Source organism: Salmo salar, chromosome 04 (genome assembly GCF_965601325.2).
Source record: "Salmo salar chromosome 04, fSalSal1, whole genome shotgun sequence".
Lineage (NCBI taxonomy): Eukaryota > Metazoa > Chordata > Actinopteri > Salmoniformes > Salmonidae > Salmo > Salmo salar.
In genome coordinates, this window is record NC_138294.1 from 48,750,204 (window position 1) to 48,766,900 (window position 16,697).

General features: G+C 41.2%; 1 protein-coding gene across 1 annotated transcript in view; it reads right to left on the reverse strand.

Moving 5' to 3' along the window:
- LOC106603157 (pyruvate carboxylase, mitochondrial) overlaps positions 1–16,697 on the reverse strand; it is a 95,343-nt gene that overhangs the window by 54,417 nt on the left and 24,229 nt on the right. The window contains exon 9 of the mRNA XM_014196466.3: positions 7,233–7,395. Within this exon, the coding sequence (XP_014051941.1) occupies positions 7,233–7,395 (163 nt within the window). The remainder of the gene's footprint in view (positions 1–7,232; positions 7,396–16,697) is intronic.

Below are 16,697 nucleotides of genomic sequence, written 5' to 3' on the forward strand. Positions count from 1 at the left end.
CAAGCTAGGGGGAAACAAGCTTTTTGCTGCTAGATATTTCTGCTTTTTAATTGATTTTATTTTTTGAAACAAGTGAAATGATTGATGTAAATATATTAAAGCTCTGCCTGAGAATGTGTATGTCCAGTGCGGCTAGTTGAACTGCTGATACAATGCGGACACTTCTCAAATCTCTCCCACAGGGTGTCCTTTGGGACGGCTTTAGACAAAAATAATAATAATTAAAAGCCGATAAATAAAATTGACGCCGGCCAACTGTCCGGGAGAATAATTTTTTTAAATCAAATTGCAAAAATAAAATGTTTTTTTTAGCCCATTCAATGATGAAAACACATTCGACTGGTCATGCTCATCGGGTTATGGGTTCATTTTGCACCATTTAGTTGAATTAACTTGGGTGTGCATTTTCCTTAGGCCTAAATAAGACTCATAACGACTATCACACTCGCAGAGCATACAGATACAGAGCCTGGTTTAAGCTGAAAATCTGTTAGCCAGCACAAAAGCTGCTGCTACTGCTCCTGTTGCTGCTGGAGAGAAACATGCTTTTAGAAGCCAAATCATCGCGCAACAATTCTACATGAAATCACGTGTTAAAAAAACGATTTAAAAGAAAAAAAAAGGAGCTTTTCTTATTTCTCAACTGGTAATTGAAGCGCACTTCCCATTCAAATTGCGTATAGCGGTAGGCAGGCTTCCGCGCATCACACCACTTTGCGGTAGTATGCATTTTGAAAACATATAGGCCTACTTAATTGTTTGAAACCTGAGCATTTTACTACATATTATGTAACATGTTTACCTTGCTCCAAAGTAGCCTAGCCAAAATACAACCAAACGTGGAGGCAATTCTTTTATAAACGACTTCCATTGCTGTGCTTATAAAATGTGAAGAAATAATAGTTGATCAATATTTTACAGCTAGACATTCTGATCTGTTGCATCAGCCACATTGTTTATGTAGCCTAGGCCTACTGGTTGTATGAATTTGGGTTCTGCTGACCAACAGCTGTCCCAGAGTATGTTTGGAATAGGCTATTTATTCCTCGCACAGAACGACAAGCTGACCAACAGAATAGATTCTATTCTACTATGGCGGATAGTATATTGACAGGCTAGTGATTTTGCTGTTTATTACTCGTCTTGTGGGCTGAGAAAAATGTAATGTGGAACGTTAGCCTATTCTAACAGTGCACATGGGTCAGGTACATTTCTCAAATGTCTGGTAAATGAAAATGCTGCCAGTCAAATGTCCGGTGCCACATTTTCCTAACGGAAACCCTGCTCTCCCATCAGTAAGCATTTTCCCTCCCTGCAAAAACTGAGCCGCCACGTACTTTAACGGATCCAACAAATCCCAGTGACATAGCAGCAATGCACCACTGCTGCAATTAAGACATCAGGAGAAGGACTCTCATGCCCCGTCCCGCTCAGAGACACACAGAGAGACAAAGACCTGTTCACTCCATGGACACCCCTTACGAGACTTGTAACCTACATGGCAGCTGAAAGTGACATTATTAATAATTCAAGGTTTAGGCAGGAAAACACAGCAGACAGCAGCTCTCTAGATGCTGCAAAAACATACACAACCTGACATTCCCCAGTTGGAGACAACAAGTAGACTGAACAAATGCACATTCTCCACACACACACACACACACACACACACACACACACACAGGAAGACTAATGAGTCTGGGATGCGTGCCTGGGAGACTAGAGCAATATCAAATATGACCCGTTAATTAGATTGGATCTCAGAGGAAACATGGTGGCGAGGCGGGGAGAGGAAGGCGGTTAGGAACCATTGAACCATTCCCTGGAACACGCAGCAGTACGGGGTCAGCGGTCATACAGAAATACTGCAAATATGACACACAATCACATTAGGCTGGACATTAGAGACACTCAGAGGTGGTGTAGTGCTGTGGTTGGGGGCAAGGCAAGGCAACGCGTAGGAGACTCATCAAGAGCCAACAAACACTGTTCGGAGAGGGGGATAAGGGAGAGCAGGACAGAAGACAAATTGAACAGGAGAGAGAAGGACAGAAACAGCAGAAGGGATTACACCATGAAGACACGAGAGCGCAAAACAATTGTCTGAAAACAAACCAAGGTGGGAAGAGAGAAAGGCGGAGTGGGATGGAATTGAATTGCATGAGAAAAGAAAATGTCAAGCAGAGGGAGAGTGTGCAGTGAGGGAAACCAAAAAAAATTACTTGTTTAAAACTAAAAATGCATCAGAGAGGAGGAAGATGGTGAAAGAGGGAGAGAGCGAAGGAGTTGGAGGTGAAAAAAAGAAAAGAGGGAAATGAAGTCAGTGGACGGAGATAAGGGAAGAGAACCAAATTATTTCAGGAGACCAAAACAAAATTGAAAATTAGAAAACGCAAACAGGAGTAGACAAGGATAGGGGGAGGAATGAATAATGGAAACCACCCGAAAATGGGGAGAACGTGGGTAAACAGAGGATGAAAAGAGGAGACTTTTATTACCTATAAAATACAGTGGTGCAGAGGCACATTTTTCATGAGGAATAGAATGTCCATCATAATTACAGTGAATTGGTTTCTATTAGGCGCAGGACAAGGGGTGGGGGGGGGCTGCGCAATGATATTCATTTCAAAGTATCAGCAAATGGGACATTTTCAATTTCATTTGGGGCAGCAGGGACAGATTTAGTTTGACTGGTTATTTTACAGGGTCTGCAACAGATGGGGCTCTCCATCGATGAACAACATTGGTACGAGTGCCTGTCTAAACAGGGTAGACTATACAGGTTTAATATGTACTACCGTACCTCATAAGAAACAAAAAGAGGTACTATACAGCGGGTTCTAAATTCAAAGGAAATATTAACCAGGGTATTACATTGGACAGTTCTGATAAATATGCTTTTAAATTAAGCTAGTCTGGTTTGTTCATGTTAACACGTCACAATGCAAAAAACGAAATACTTAGCAGTGATAAAGGACAACACAGAATAGTAGCCCAACATCAAGTAGAATAATAAATAAAAATGGCAAAGTGTGAAAGAATGGAAGGTAAATGCAAACATGGGAGATCTTGGTAAGCATCAGCCCCAGCAGGAGAGACTGAAAAGAGGCAAGCGTGAAGAGGCATGAATTCAGTGCATTCAGGAATTTAGTGGGTGGGTGTACGGCATTATTTCAAACCCTTACATTTCATTCCATTGGCCATGAACTGCTGGTCAATGGATGAAGAAAACATGAACTCAAATCAGTATAAAAAGGACAGTAAACGGCTCTTTAAAATGAGCTATATAAAAATAAATCACAGGAGGCTGCTGATGGGAGGACGGCTCATGATAATGTCTGGAAGGGAGCGAATGGAACGGCATCAAACACATGGAAACCATGTGTTTGATGTATTTGACACCATTCCATATATTTCCACTCCAACCATTACCAAGAGCCCGTCCTCCCCAATTAAAAGGTGCCCTGAACCTCCTGTGCTATAAATACAAATTATTCAATCCCCCCCCCCTTCAGCTTTCATTAACACTGTATAAATGTAGTCGTGGAGTGATTCAATTCCTCCTCCCCCTACCTTCCAACCTACACCACAATAGTCCCTGCACGCACTGGGTTGGAAGGCCACTAATGGCAACTGAGAAAGCAGGGACAAGAAACATCCATCTCCTCGCTCAGTGACAGTATCAATATTGCAGTAGAAACAGCCAAACAAACTTGAGGAGGACATGCCTTTTTCAAATCCATAAATGTTCAAATACATCCATTTCAAATCTCACCCCAATGCAGTAGTTTGAGGTCAGCTGTTCCCACATTTTTGAGTGGGGAACAACAGAGGCAGTAGAACAATAGAGAGACGGACTGTACAACGGGGCATGTGAAACTCCTCTGGGAATATTGAACGTGGCTGAGATTTGCTGTCCAGACATCTGCAGTCTTGAGCTGCCTTCTCGATCTAATGCCAGGTCGCTATGTCATTAAAGCCAGCATGGCTATCCTCTGGTTACAAGTGAGATTGCCCAACTAACCACAGGGAAGAGAAACGCTGAACAAGATTCAAGTGTTTCAAACGGCTCATCTTCCTGGTTTGACCCTTTTTTTGGGGGGGGGGGGGGGGGGGGGTGACTAGCTACTTGAGCACAGAAAATATACTCACTTTGTGAACCTTTAAAATAACAATTCTGCTATTCCAAGAATTAGATGAGGTAGTCCTTTGAAAAGTTAAAATCCTGTCTGTGGACAAGGATTGTCTGGGGGTCGTTCAGGGGTCATTAATGAATTTAAAAATATGAATTAAAATTTGCCTGCCAGTATAAGTTAGTCTGAGCAGGAGTCATCAGAACACTGATATAGAATGGTTCCCTGGAAACGGCCCTGCTCAGTACAGTGGTTCAAGTATTCATCCACCTAATGGATAAAGAGAACAGGACAGGTACTAATACATATTTAGCAGTGGAGGGAGCTGGGGACGTCTCACTGTGCTGAGAGTGGGGTGTGGCTGGGATGGGACGCAGTCCTAAATTAAGTGCATACGTAAAACATGCATCTATATGAATACATGAATCATCCTGGTCTAGTCAGTCCACAATACATGAAAATAGTAATATTCTTTATTCCACGGTGGGTCACTTAATGTGGAAGCTAGTCTGCAGACCATGCCAGTTTCTGGCACAAAAACCTAAGAGAACAATAAGACAGATCACACCGCCAGAGAGCCTAGAAAGCTAGCCACCACAAACATACTTTGCCTGTTTATAGAAAGCCTGCAAGTTCTCCTGTTCCCTGCTCGGAATTCACAAGTACATGTTACATTTTACGTCGTCTCGCCTTGGGAATATCCGGGCACTTTCACAAATGATGGTTTTGTTAACATGGGGGCAACACAGAGCTTAATACAGAATACTAATGTTATCGTCGGCTTTGCCTTTATTCCCTGGGCCATCTGAAAACCACAGAAAAACAAAATAGCACCACTGGTTCAAAGATTTGCCGTTGGAGCTGTGAAAGCCAACAAATAAAACATGGAAGTCTTCATGGACCAATTCAGCAAAACTCTTACTCAACGTGTGCAACCTTGACTTTTGTTTAGTATTCTCAGATGCAAGCCCAACTGAATTAAAATGTCTCCATGATATTGGCCATGCCCTTGGGAATATCTGCACGAAGAGTCAAATATGCATGGAGTTTAGATAATGGCTAATCGGATATATAAAGGGAGATTATTGGTGCCACCCAGCACCTCTCCAGTAGAATGGGAAGCTCCCATTCCAAACAGTCTGAAATGTCTCAGCTCAACATTCATCATGCTAAGGTTGTTGTTCAGGACCATAATGATGATGATGATGGCAACGACAACGCAGTGATCACAATAACGACGCTGGTCAATTTCTTGGCATACTGATACTGAACATTTCCTTGACAGACTGTTTAAAGTAGGCAGAGGTAAATCTGTTGTTTTCACGAGCAGCTATTTCATTTACCACCTGCCCAGTTAGTGAGCAGAATACAAAAACATATTGACTGATGTCAAAATAATTCAAAGGAACTGTTGACAATCTAACAAAGTGCACTGATCCAATGCCGGTGATTACCTATTGAACCGATGACAAGTATTAACGCTTCTTTTCCCTTGCTACTAAATGACGGTGCGCCTACTCGCCCTGCATATCTGAATTTTATCCATTAGGAGTTGCATCCTCATTCATCATTGTGTCTTCAAATTAGCTTCTGAAGAAGAAACACAGGAGGAGAAAGTCCGGAGGTAAACCTGCGCCCCTCCCTCCCTCTTCCCCAGTCGTTACTAGATGTCACAAACACACGTTGCTTACAAGTGGGGGTGTTACCTTTTTTCTCTCTCGTAAAGCAGAGAAGAAAAATATAGGTTGACACTTAGTTGCAGAGCCTGGAGGACTGAAAGCTAGCCCTCGTTCAGACAAACTTGGAAGAGAGAGGAGAAGTGGGAAGGAAAGAGAACCCGTCTGTAGTGTGTACCTCATCTACTACCCTGTCCCTGGACAACACTGAAACATTCCTTCTGCATTTCACCCATCTGGCTCCACTCTACACCTATTTACTCAAATCCATGCCCATCCATAATGCATCAAGTTGTCAATATTGATGCTCTACCCATCACCTGCTGCATCTCTCATGGACAAGAACTCCGGCTGCATTACATTGCCTTTCAATTAGAGGTAAGGAAAGAGAGACACACAGAGACAGAGACCGTTCCAAATCCCACAGGGTGTGTTGAGAAAAAGTAGAAAACGTTCATGACTACAAAGACGACGACTTTTGATACATCCTTAACTCTCAGAACTGTGGAATGAGAACTTAGTATCACTTTCTCAGCACCTTGATGCAGAACTTGTTTACACAGGCTGCCTGTACTGGGTACTTGATTCCATAGTCCTCTGTAGCTCAGTTGGTAGAGTCTTGGGCTTGCAACACCAGGAGTGGGTTTGATTCCCGGGACCACCCATATGTAAAATGTATGCACGCATGTTTAAGTTGCTTTGGATAAAAAAAAAGTGTCTGCTAAATGGCATATTTTTTTTATATATTTATTATATTATGGAGAATTGCATTCTCATTGAAGGAAAAACCATCAAGCGTTCCCAATTTTCTGAGGAAAGAGCTAAGAATTTGCAAATCGTCTCAGGAATTAAGGGCACGTGGATATCAAATACCAAAAGATAGTTTTGGGGTGGTATTTCCGTATTTTCCATTAAGCTTGGCAATTTACTGGATATATGTGCTCAGATAGATCCCCGAGGGCAGTCCGAGCAGATCTGAGGCTGAACTCTTAACGCATTAGGAAAAAACCTAGCTCCTTAGTGTGAATCAGAGAGACGACCAGACTAGACAGACAATCTACAGCTGGAACAGATGGGGATTTTGGGCTGATTCAAGGCCTACATGTCAAACAACCGGGGGATATCAATATTTGTTCCATTATTTATTTCAAGACGCAACTCATCCCCAACAATCATTCAGACCAGAGGGCTCCTGTGGGAACAGGGTCGGTACGCCAAGTCTACAGCATTAACTAAATAAACACTCAACCACAGAACCCTAAATGGACATGCATAAGTAGAGCTAGGAGGGTTATTTCCTGGGAAATAGTTCTGTCAGGGCTCATGGGTCAGGAAACCTTCTGGACCTACATGGAGGGAGAGACTGCGCCTCATTATAACTGAGTGGCAGCGGTCTGCAGGGAGGGAGGGGGGTGTTGCTTACCTCAAGCCGTCCAGTGTCAGGCTGGAAGCCGCGGGCAGGGTCCTCTGTGGTCACACGGCATTGGATGGCGAAGCCATTGATCCGGATCTTATCCTGCTTCAGGCCCAGCTCTGGCAGGCTACGCCCCTCACACACGTGCAGCTGAGCATGAACCAGGTCCACACTGACAGGAAGAAGATGGGGAGAGTACAAAGAGAGAATTTTGCTATCTGAATTGACAAGGAAAACAGAAGAAAATGTGCTCGGTTGTGCATAACATTCCCAGTCTGGTATGTCTACAGGAGTTACCAGTTCAGAATCTTGTTTTTCCTCTCGATACCCGTGACAACTTCAGATACCTTGTGAGAAACTCCCCTACATGATACACAAGCAGTGTGGTGACATTCACAACTGATGTGAAGCTGAGAGTTCACACAGCAATATCTATTCCCATTTTAAAACGTGATGTTGGGTTCATGACACGCCTTCAGTGCACTTGAAAAATAAACCTGAGAGATGGGGAGGGAAAAGGGGGGGGAACAGAGCACAGAAAAGGTATTCAGGGTAAGGAAAGATAACTGACACTTGGTCCACTGTGACCACAGCCAACATTCCAGAGGGAGCTGGAACTGGTTTCTGTTCAGTCACGGATGGAGAGGAATATAAATCTGATGCGTCACGATACTATGAGAGGCAAAACTAAAAACCAAACCCTATTGCTGTGAACTTTTACAGAAACGTCTGTCCATTTAGCAATTCTAATTATGAAAAAGGTTGGTAGAAAATCTATTTAATGGTAATTCAAAAACTCAGAGTTCCACACGATATGAGGGAATGTTTTTGTAATTGCTCGGAGGCAAATGATAGTCAATGATATCACTTTTGTCTACCGCTCATTGAATGACTAAAATATATATGTGTGCATGTCTGTGCCTCGAGGCTGAGGGAACACTTTTTCTTACCAATAAGATGAAGGGACAGAGTTGTACTTACATTAAATGTTAAACATCAATTTAAGGAACAAAGTGTCTGGGCAGGAGTTTTTTGTTGCATCAATGGATTGAAACATTTTGGCTGGTGGTGACAAATACTTTATGAACAGTCAAACACACAGGCAAAATGTGCTATAAAACATGACAAACAGAATCTCAGGCCATGGAGTAGGTTGGACGCTGCTTATGTCTGAGAGACGGAATATCTTCTAAACGGACAGAAACAATTGCAGAAACAACTGGGCAGGCTGAGAATAAACAACTGTGTAGCTTGAAAACCGGCAATCATTTTATACGTCCATCACAAAATGTATACCATTATTTCTCCACAGACTTTGTCAACCACTTCGGAAAAAAGGTTGATGACATCAGTTCCTCATTCACTCAGCCTACTGAGCCCACTAACAAAACTACCTACTCCTTGACCTCTTTTGATTGTTAACGTTCAATCCAAAACAGGATTGCTCGCCACCAAACAATACATTTGATGTAGAAAATGCATTTAGAAAAATATGTTTAAAGGGCTTTTCTACAAGTAGGGTCAAACGAAAAAGAGTTCATTGTAAGAAAATTGCATGTAATTGTGAAATTCTATCATTTAGTGGGTGGAACGTTACATACTTGATATAATAGCTGACATTCCTGTAGCAGTGTTCACATTCTCTATACTGCGCTTTAAAAAAAGTGTGCCCAGTCAAAAATCCAATTTTAAAAAGATACTACTACATGAAATTAAAGTAAGTAAAGTGGCTGCATTTCAAACTTGATAAACAGAAAACAAAGACATCAAGAGGCACAGGCTCATCTGGTGAAAATCACTGGGGGGGAAGCAGCTTCTGCCTCTTATTTTTCTTCTTGACTTGTTTTGTCATTTGGTATTTACACGGGCTAAGACAGCGTTACCAAGGTCTCAGTAAGACATAATTACAAATCAAGGCAGTAATCCCCTCCAACTGAAGCAACGGGCCGTTTTGTCATATTGGATTAACCCAACTGTTCTCCTCACTTTCTACCTCCAAGACAATTAGTCTTAAAAAGGGCCCTTCACACCTAGGTGCGATACCATGTGATCTCGCAGGAATAGAAAAGCGCTCCCCCTCTACCAATTAAATACAAAGAGGATTTATTGCCATGGGTAACATGTTTACATTGCCAAAGCAAGTGAAATAAACTAAACAAAAGTGAGAAACCAAAAAAACAAGAAAACGTAGAATTTGACAGTAAATATTGCGCTCAAAAAAGTTTCAAAAAGAGACATCAAGTGTTATATTATCAGCTATATACAGTGTTTTAGCAATATGCAAATAGTTGTAGTACGACTAGTAGGAGAAGAAAGAAATATAAGTTGAATTTACAATGTTTGTACTCCACTGGTTGCCCTTTTCTCATGGCAACGGGCCACACATCTTGATGCTGTGATTGCACTGTTGGATTCTAGCTTGAAATATACGTATCCATGTTACCAGACTAGAACTTATTGATTACTTTACATGTTAAAAGTATGTGTATGTAGATAGATGGATAAATACAGTTGAAGTCAGAAGTTTACATACACCTTAGCCAAATACATTTAAACTCACAATTTCAGACGTTTACATACACTCAATTAGCATTTGGTAGCATTGCCTTTATATTGTTTAACTTGGGTCAAACGTTTTGGGTAGTCTTCCACATGCTTCCCACAGTAAGTTGGATGAATTTTGGCCCATTCCTCCTGACAGAGCTGGTGTAACAGTCAGGTTTGTAGGCCTCTACGCTTTTTCAATTCTGCCCACAAATGTTCTATAGGATTGAGGTCAGGGCTTTGTGATGGCCACTCCAATACCTTGACTTTGTTGTCCTTAAGCCATTTTGACACAACTTTGGAAGTATGCTTGGGGTCATTGTCCATTTGGAAGACCCATTTGCGACCAAGCTTTAACTTCCTGACTGATGTCTTGAGATGTTGCTTCAATATATCCACATAATTTTCCTTCCTCATGACGTCATCTATTTTGTGAAGTGCACCAGTCCCTCCCGCAGCAAAGCATGGTGTTCTTTGGCTTGCAAGCCTCCCCCTTTTTCCTCCAAATAATGATGGTCATTATAACAATGGTCATTATGACCAAACAGTTCTATTTTTGTTTCATCAGAGCAGAGGACATTTCTCCAAAAAGTACAATCTTTGTCCCCATTTGCAGTTGAAAACAGCAGTCAGGCTTTTTTAATGGTGGTTTTGGAGCAGTGGCTTCTTCCTTGCTGAGCGGCCTTTCAGGTTATGTCGATATAGGACTCGTTTTATTGTGGCTATAGATACTTTTGTACCGGTTTCCTCCAGCATCTTCACAAGGTCCTTGGTTGTTGTTCTGGGATCGATTTACACTTTTCGCACCAAAGTACGTTCATCTCTAGGAAACAGAACGCATCTCCTTCCTGAGCGGTATGACGGCTACGTGGTCCCATGGTGTTTATACTTGCGTACTATTGTTTGTACAGATGAACGTGGTACCTTCAGGCGTTTGGCAATTGCTCCCAAGGATGAAGCCGACTTGTGGAGGTCTACAATTTGTTTTCTGAGGTCTTGGCTGATTTCTTTTGATTTTCCCATGACGTCAAGCAAAGAGGCACTAAGTTTGAAGGCAGGCCTTGAAATACATCCACAGGTACACCTCCAATTGACTCAAATGATGTTAATTAGCCTATCAGAAGCTTCTAAACCCATTACATCATTTTCCATGCTGTTTAAAGGCACAGTCAACTTAGTGTATGTAAACTTCTGACCCACTGGAATTGTGATACAGTGAATTATAAGTGAAATAATCTGTCTGTAAACAATTGTTGGAAAAATTGTGCGCGTTATGCACAAAGTAGATGTCCTAACCGACTTGCCAAATCTATAGTTTGTTAACATGAAATTTGGGGAGTGGTTGAAAAATGAGTTTTAATGACTCCAACCTAAGTGTATGTAAACTTCCGACTTCAACTGTGTGTGTGTGTGTGTGTGTGTGTGTGTGTGTGTGTGTGTGTGTGTGTGTGTGTGTGTGTATATATATATATATATATATATATATATATATATATATATATATATATATATATATATATATATATATATATATATATATATATATAATTACATACACACACAGTTGAAGTCGGAAGTTTACATGCGCTTATATATAAATAAAGGGGACATGCAGAAAGCTCATATTCTGTTATTGTTGAATATGAAATGTTCCTAAGGAGGGAGGCAAAAGGGCAAGTCTAGTTTCAGTTGTTGATATGGCAGACCAGTTGCTGAGGAACCACAACCATGAGGGATGTGGAACTCAACTGGAGATAAGGTCAACTGTTGAAGTGAGAAGACACTGCTGGGAGGGGGGCACCCCGAAGACCAATCTGATTTACAGTCCTCACACATGCGGGTCCTGGACTTAGGCAGGGCCATGACCATAAGAGGAACCTAGTGTGTTTCTGCCTAACAGAGGACAGTGTATCTTAGACACGCAAGGAGATGACTCTGCCTAGTTCAACGGTATAACATTTAAAAAAAAATGCTTGTGGGACTTGTATGTTGTCTTTCCAGCTATATGACCCAGCAGGTGAATAAACTTGGTTTGAGCTTTTTCCTAGTCATTCGTTTGAGTTTTTAACTCAGTTTTTTTCTGAACCTAACAGCACACTGCAGTCTTTTGCCTAACAGATATGGGAATTTATCAATTCTTTGTGTTATCTGTGGGAAATATGCATCTCTAATGTTGTCATACATTTTGCACGAGTTTTGTAAGCGAAGCGCAGTTTCTCTCCAACTCAATAATTATTCTCCTGGATCTGTCTCTGCCCTGGGCCCAGCAGCTCAGCGACTTCTCAAAAGGAGGTAAAGAACCTCCATCTTAGCACACCTACCAAGGGGCCTTGGCTTTTCATGGCACGAACTAGTAACTGATAAGTTAGGGAAAGTACCTTTTAGGGAAAGAGTAGGCTCCTACCTGCAATTTAGTACATTTCTAATTGGGGCTGAAGAACCTAATTACAAGCAGTTTAGGTAAAGACTTAAAGAGCTAACATTCAAGAAGGAGAAGTCACTTCAGAGCACAGCCTCTGCAACTCAACAAAGGGTCAAAAGACAAAGCAACCAGGAACACAATCCGAGGAAAGGAGAACGCCACAAGCACAACAACTTCGGACCCAAGGACACACGGCCACAGCAGATTGAGTATGACATTTAATGTTCATAATGTCAAGGTCTTTAAATCTTATCTTTCATTCTATTTCATCATCATTATGTTTTGTACATATTTTGATTCATGTCATTAAAATGTTGATGGTATAAAATAATTACATTCTTGTTATTCTGGTAAAGTTATTGCAAAAATAATTGCTAAGTCAGGTCTCCTCTGAAGACAAATGTTTTCCAATAAAGGACTGGCACCCAAATGTCATAATTTATAGTAATAATTACACACACACACACACACACACACACACACACACACACACACACACACACACACACACACACACACACACACACACACACACACACACACACACACACACACACACACACACACACACACACACACACACACACACACACACGTCAGAAGTCTCATATCTAACTCCTATACCCAGAGAACACTAGACTGAAACTCAGATTTCAGTCCCAAACTCTCTTGGGGTGGTAGGAAGAAAGAAAAGGGGTGGAAAATACCCAGAAAATACAAGAGGAGGACAGAGGAGAGGGAGACAGAGGAGAGGCAGCAGAAAGGGGGACAGAGGAATAGCAGAGGAGACTGCATTGCACAAAACCAAAGATGTGATATGAGCTGGAAGCAGAGGGAGTGAAGGAGGGGGAAGAGAGGGAGACGAGAGGGGGGATTAATATATTCAGTGTGATTTCTTATTCCACTTTAATTGCTGATGCCAGGCAGCGTATGTAGCGCTGGTGTGGATGTGCTGGAAAATTCTGCACCTCTCCCTCCTGACAAACCAAAATCCTTCCACTGAAAGCCTTCTCCACTTTAACCCATTTTTATTTGAATAAGATCCAGGTCTTTGAACCAGCCCCCAGAACACACCAATCCGTTGACAAGCTTTCCTCATCCTTGTGTGCCAGTTTAGTAGTCTTCTCTTCCCTCGTCTACCCGTCTCCCGTCTCCCATTCTTAATTTCTTGCAGAATAGACAAACAAATGTGCAGCTGCAATCTAGCCACAACTCAGTGATTAGAAAACCATTACAGGGTCAGTGACAGAGCCTACACTGAGCTGTAAACACACACACAGAATTGAATTAGGGGAGAGGAGTGGGAAGGAGAATTGGAGTGGCGCAAATGCTGAGAGAATTGAGGTCTGCCATAAGCCTGTCTTAACTGAATTTATAGAAGGGAAAGCACAACACAACAATGACCTCCACCCAAAGTATATGGGCTCCATACCGCAGGATACTGTTCCTAAAGCCCGTTTCAAGAGGAGGCATTATATCACAGTAATGTAAGAAGATATTGTGAATGCACCAAAAATGATTTGATCTGCACTGACTGAAATGCATTAGTCTTCATGTGAAAGGAGGAAAAAAGGGATGTTGTGAGACTGGAGAGGTTGCAGAGTCCAAGGAGTTAACACATTACGATGACATGGGCCATTTCCAGTGATTCCCAATACCATGCAGAAGGCAGAAGGGGTCCTTAATTGGTCTTAATCACTGGGACCAATGACAAGTCATGATACAGGCAGACAGCCAAAAACAGAGGTGTAATAGCCTACCAACCGGAGAGCTATATACAGACCAGAGAATTCAACACGTAGTCGGAGGAGAACATAGCCAGTGGCTAGGGTTATGGCATGAATGCCCCTTTGGCGAGTAAGAATCAATTGCATTACAGTCATGTGCCTATCCAGAGCCAATCACTCAGAGCAGTGCGCCAGCAGAATGCCAATTGCAGTCTGACAGATTCAATTTAATACGACAAGATGGACATTTAGAACGAATGAACCCACATTCCTTCCACATGACTACAGAAGTCTCTGCCAGGTGCACAGAAGAAAAGTCATACATATCAATCTGTGCGTGAGTCAATGTGTACGTGCACACACACAACAAAATAAGACTTTAAAAAAAAGACGCAGCATTGCATTCATCCCTCCTGAACGATTACTTTGGCTGCATCTGATAAGTGCACAACCCATGGCTATTGTCAGTGTTTGAACTCTGAATGCATGAGACGGGTGAGATTAGGCACTTTTATCATCTCTAGTAGGAACTCCAAACGACATAGCGCTGCGCAACTTGATTCGTGGACTAGGATTCTGGCTCTGAAAGTAGAACTCAGACAGTCTAGACTGATTCATATGGGAAGGAAAACTTGGTAAGAACATCACGTCCTAAACGATCTGCCACAGCAGTCCATTTACTTCATAATTACAGGACTTCTAGAGGGTTCCTTTGCGTTGGCACAGCATAGGAATCCTATAGTCCTTCACTAGTCAGATAGAAACATGAATTTAAGTGTCACAACTATTTTTCTTAAAACCACTCAAATTGACACAAAACAATCACAGTACAGGCGTCATGTATTATGCATTACATCTATACACATGCACGCATAAACAATTAGTATTATTTATTTTTTAAAGTAGAGTGGATAAAAGGACAATCAGGCACTTCTAAAGAAAAGTCTGTGGCGGGCTTTGGCACAAGCATTTACATTATTGTTACCTGAATCCTTTTCCACAATTGATTATTTTCGTCAGGACTGGACATCTGACAAAATTTTTTAAAAATCCCTAATTTCATTGTATAACCCACAGTAAAGCAAGGCATGCTCGTACATACACGTTTATCTAGGGGAGTGTTTGTGTATCGACCAGTCTCAATAGCAAGACTGGCCTGTCCACATCAACATTTTACAAAAGACCTTCAATATTGCTTGGATAAAACAGTACGGATAGGGTTCTGTCCCACAAGTGCATTTAAAAAAGCCTGTAGGGTGTGCAGTTTGTTACTTTCAGGTTTGTTTATCCGTTGGTACCACTTTAGTTTTGCTCTCCAAAAGTGCTGACTCAAAAGCACCACGGCCATTTCCAGTATACACTCTGCCTATATCAGTGAGCTGAGTCATACCGATGTTGAAAAAAGCTTTGACATGGTATAACATTTTTCTTTGCAGTTGTAACACCACAAGCCCATAAAAACACGTTTACATTGACATTCATTTGGCATGCTGCAAAAATCGCTTCCATTAAAAAAAATTAAAAAATAAACATAGCCACTGGTGATTCATAGAGTTTTCCAGACAATATTGTCTTCAATAGGGCATGCATTTACCCACACCGAGGTAAAATCTGCAGGCATGGTTAAAAACTGCATTAACCCAGGTATAATTTGTGCCCCCATACTGCTGAAGCATAAATAATACCAGGTAGCACCAACGAATCAAACAGTTTAGTGTAACATTAAAAATCTAAAATAAAAGGTTTGCACACATATATATATATACATATATATACACATATATATACACATATATATATGTATATATGTATATATACACATATATATGTATATATACACATATATACACATACATATACACATACACATATATACACATACATATACACATACATATACACATACATATACACATATATATATATATATACACATACATATACACATACACATACATATACATATATATATACACATACATATACATATATATGTGAGACAGACAGACAGACAGACAGACAGACAGACAGACAGACAGACAGACAGACAGACAGACAGACAGACAGACAGACAGACAGACAGACAGACAGACAGACAGACAGACAGACAGACAGACAGACAGACACACACACAGACACACACACACATAATTTTCATATCAGTTGACACAATGGGAGAAGACAACATGGAAAGGAATCCCTTGAGAAGTACTGGGACCCAACCTTTACAACCCTTCAAGACTCTTAAAAAGACTGAGCAAAAGAACAGTCTTGAAACTTAATGACACTCGACATGAACGGACAGATAATTTGACCAGACAAATGCGGTTTTTAACCATCCCTGCAGATTTTCTTCTTGTGCAATCGTTAGAAAATAAAATTGATGACCTAATATTAAGATTATCCTAGCAAGTGGACATTAAAAACTGCAACATCTTATGTTTCACCGAGCTGTGGATGAACATGCATGGAAAATCCCGCCAGCTCTATATTGTTCGTTTCTTCGTTCATCCACAGCTCGGTGAAACATAAGATGTTGCAGTTTTTAATGTCCACTTGCTAGGATAATCTTAATATTAGGTCATCAATTTTATTTTCTAACGATTGCACAAGAAGAAAATCTGCATACATACATACATACATACATATATTTTTTTCCTCTTCGTATATATTTTTAACCTCAATTTCAACATACTCTCCTGCAACCCGCCTCACCCAATGTGGTATGGATCTGCCATTTTCTATACTTTAGAACCGGAACCCCCAACAGAAGCTAGCCAG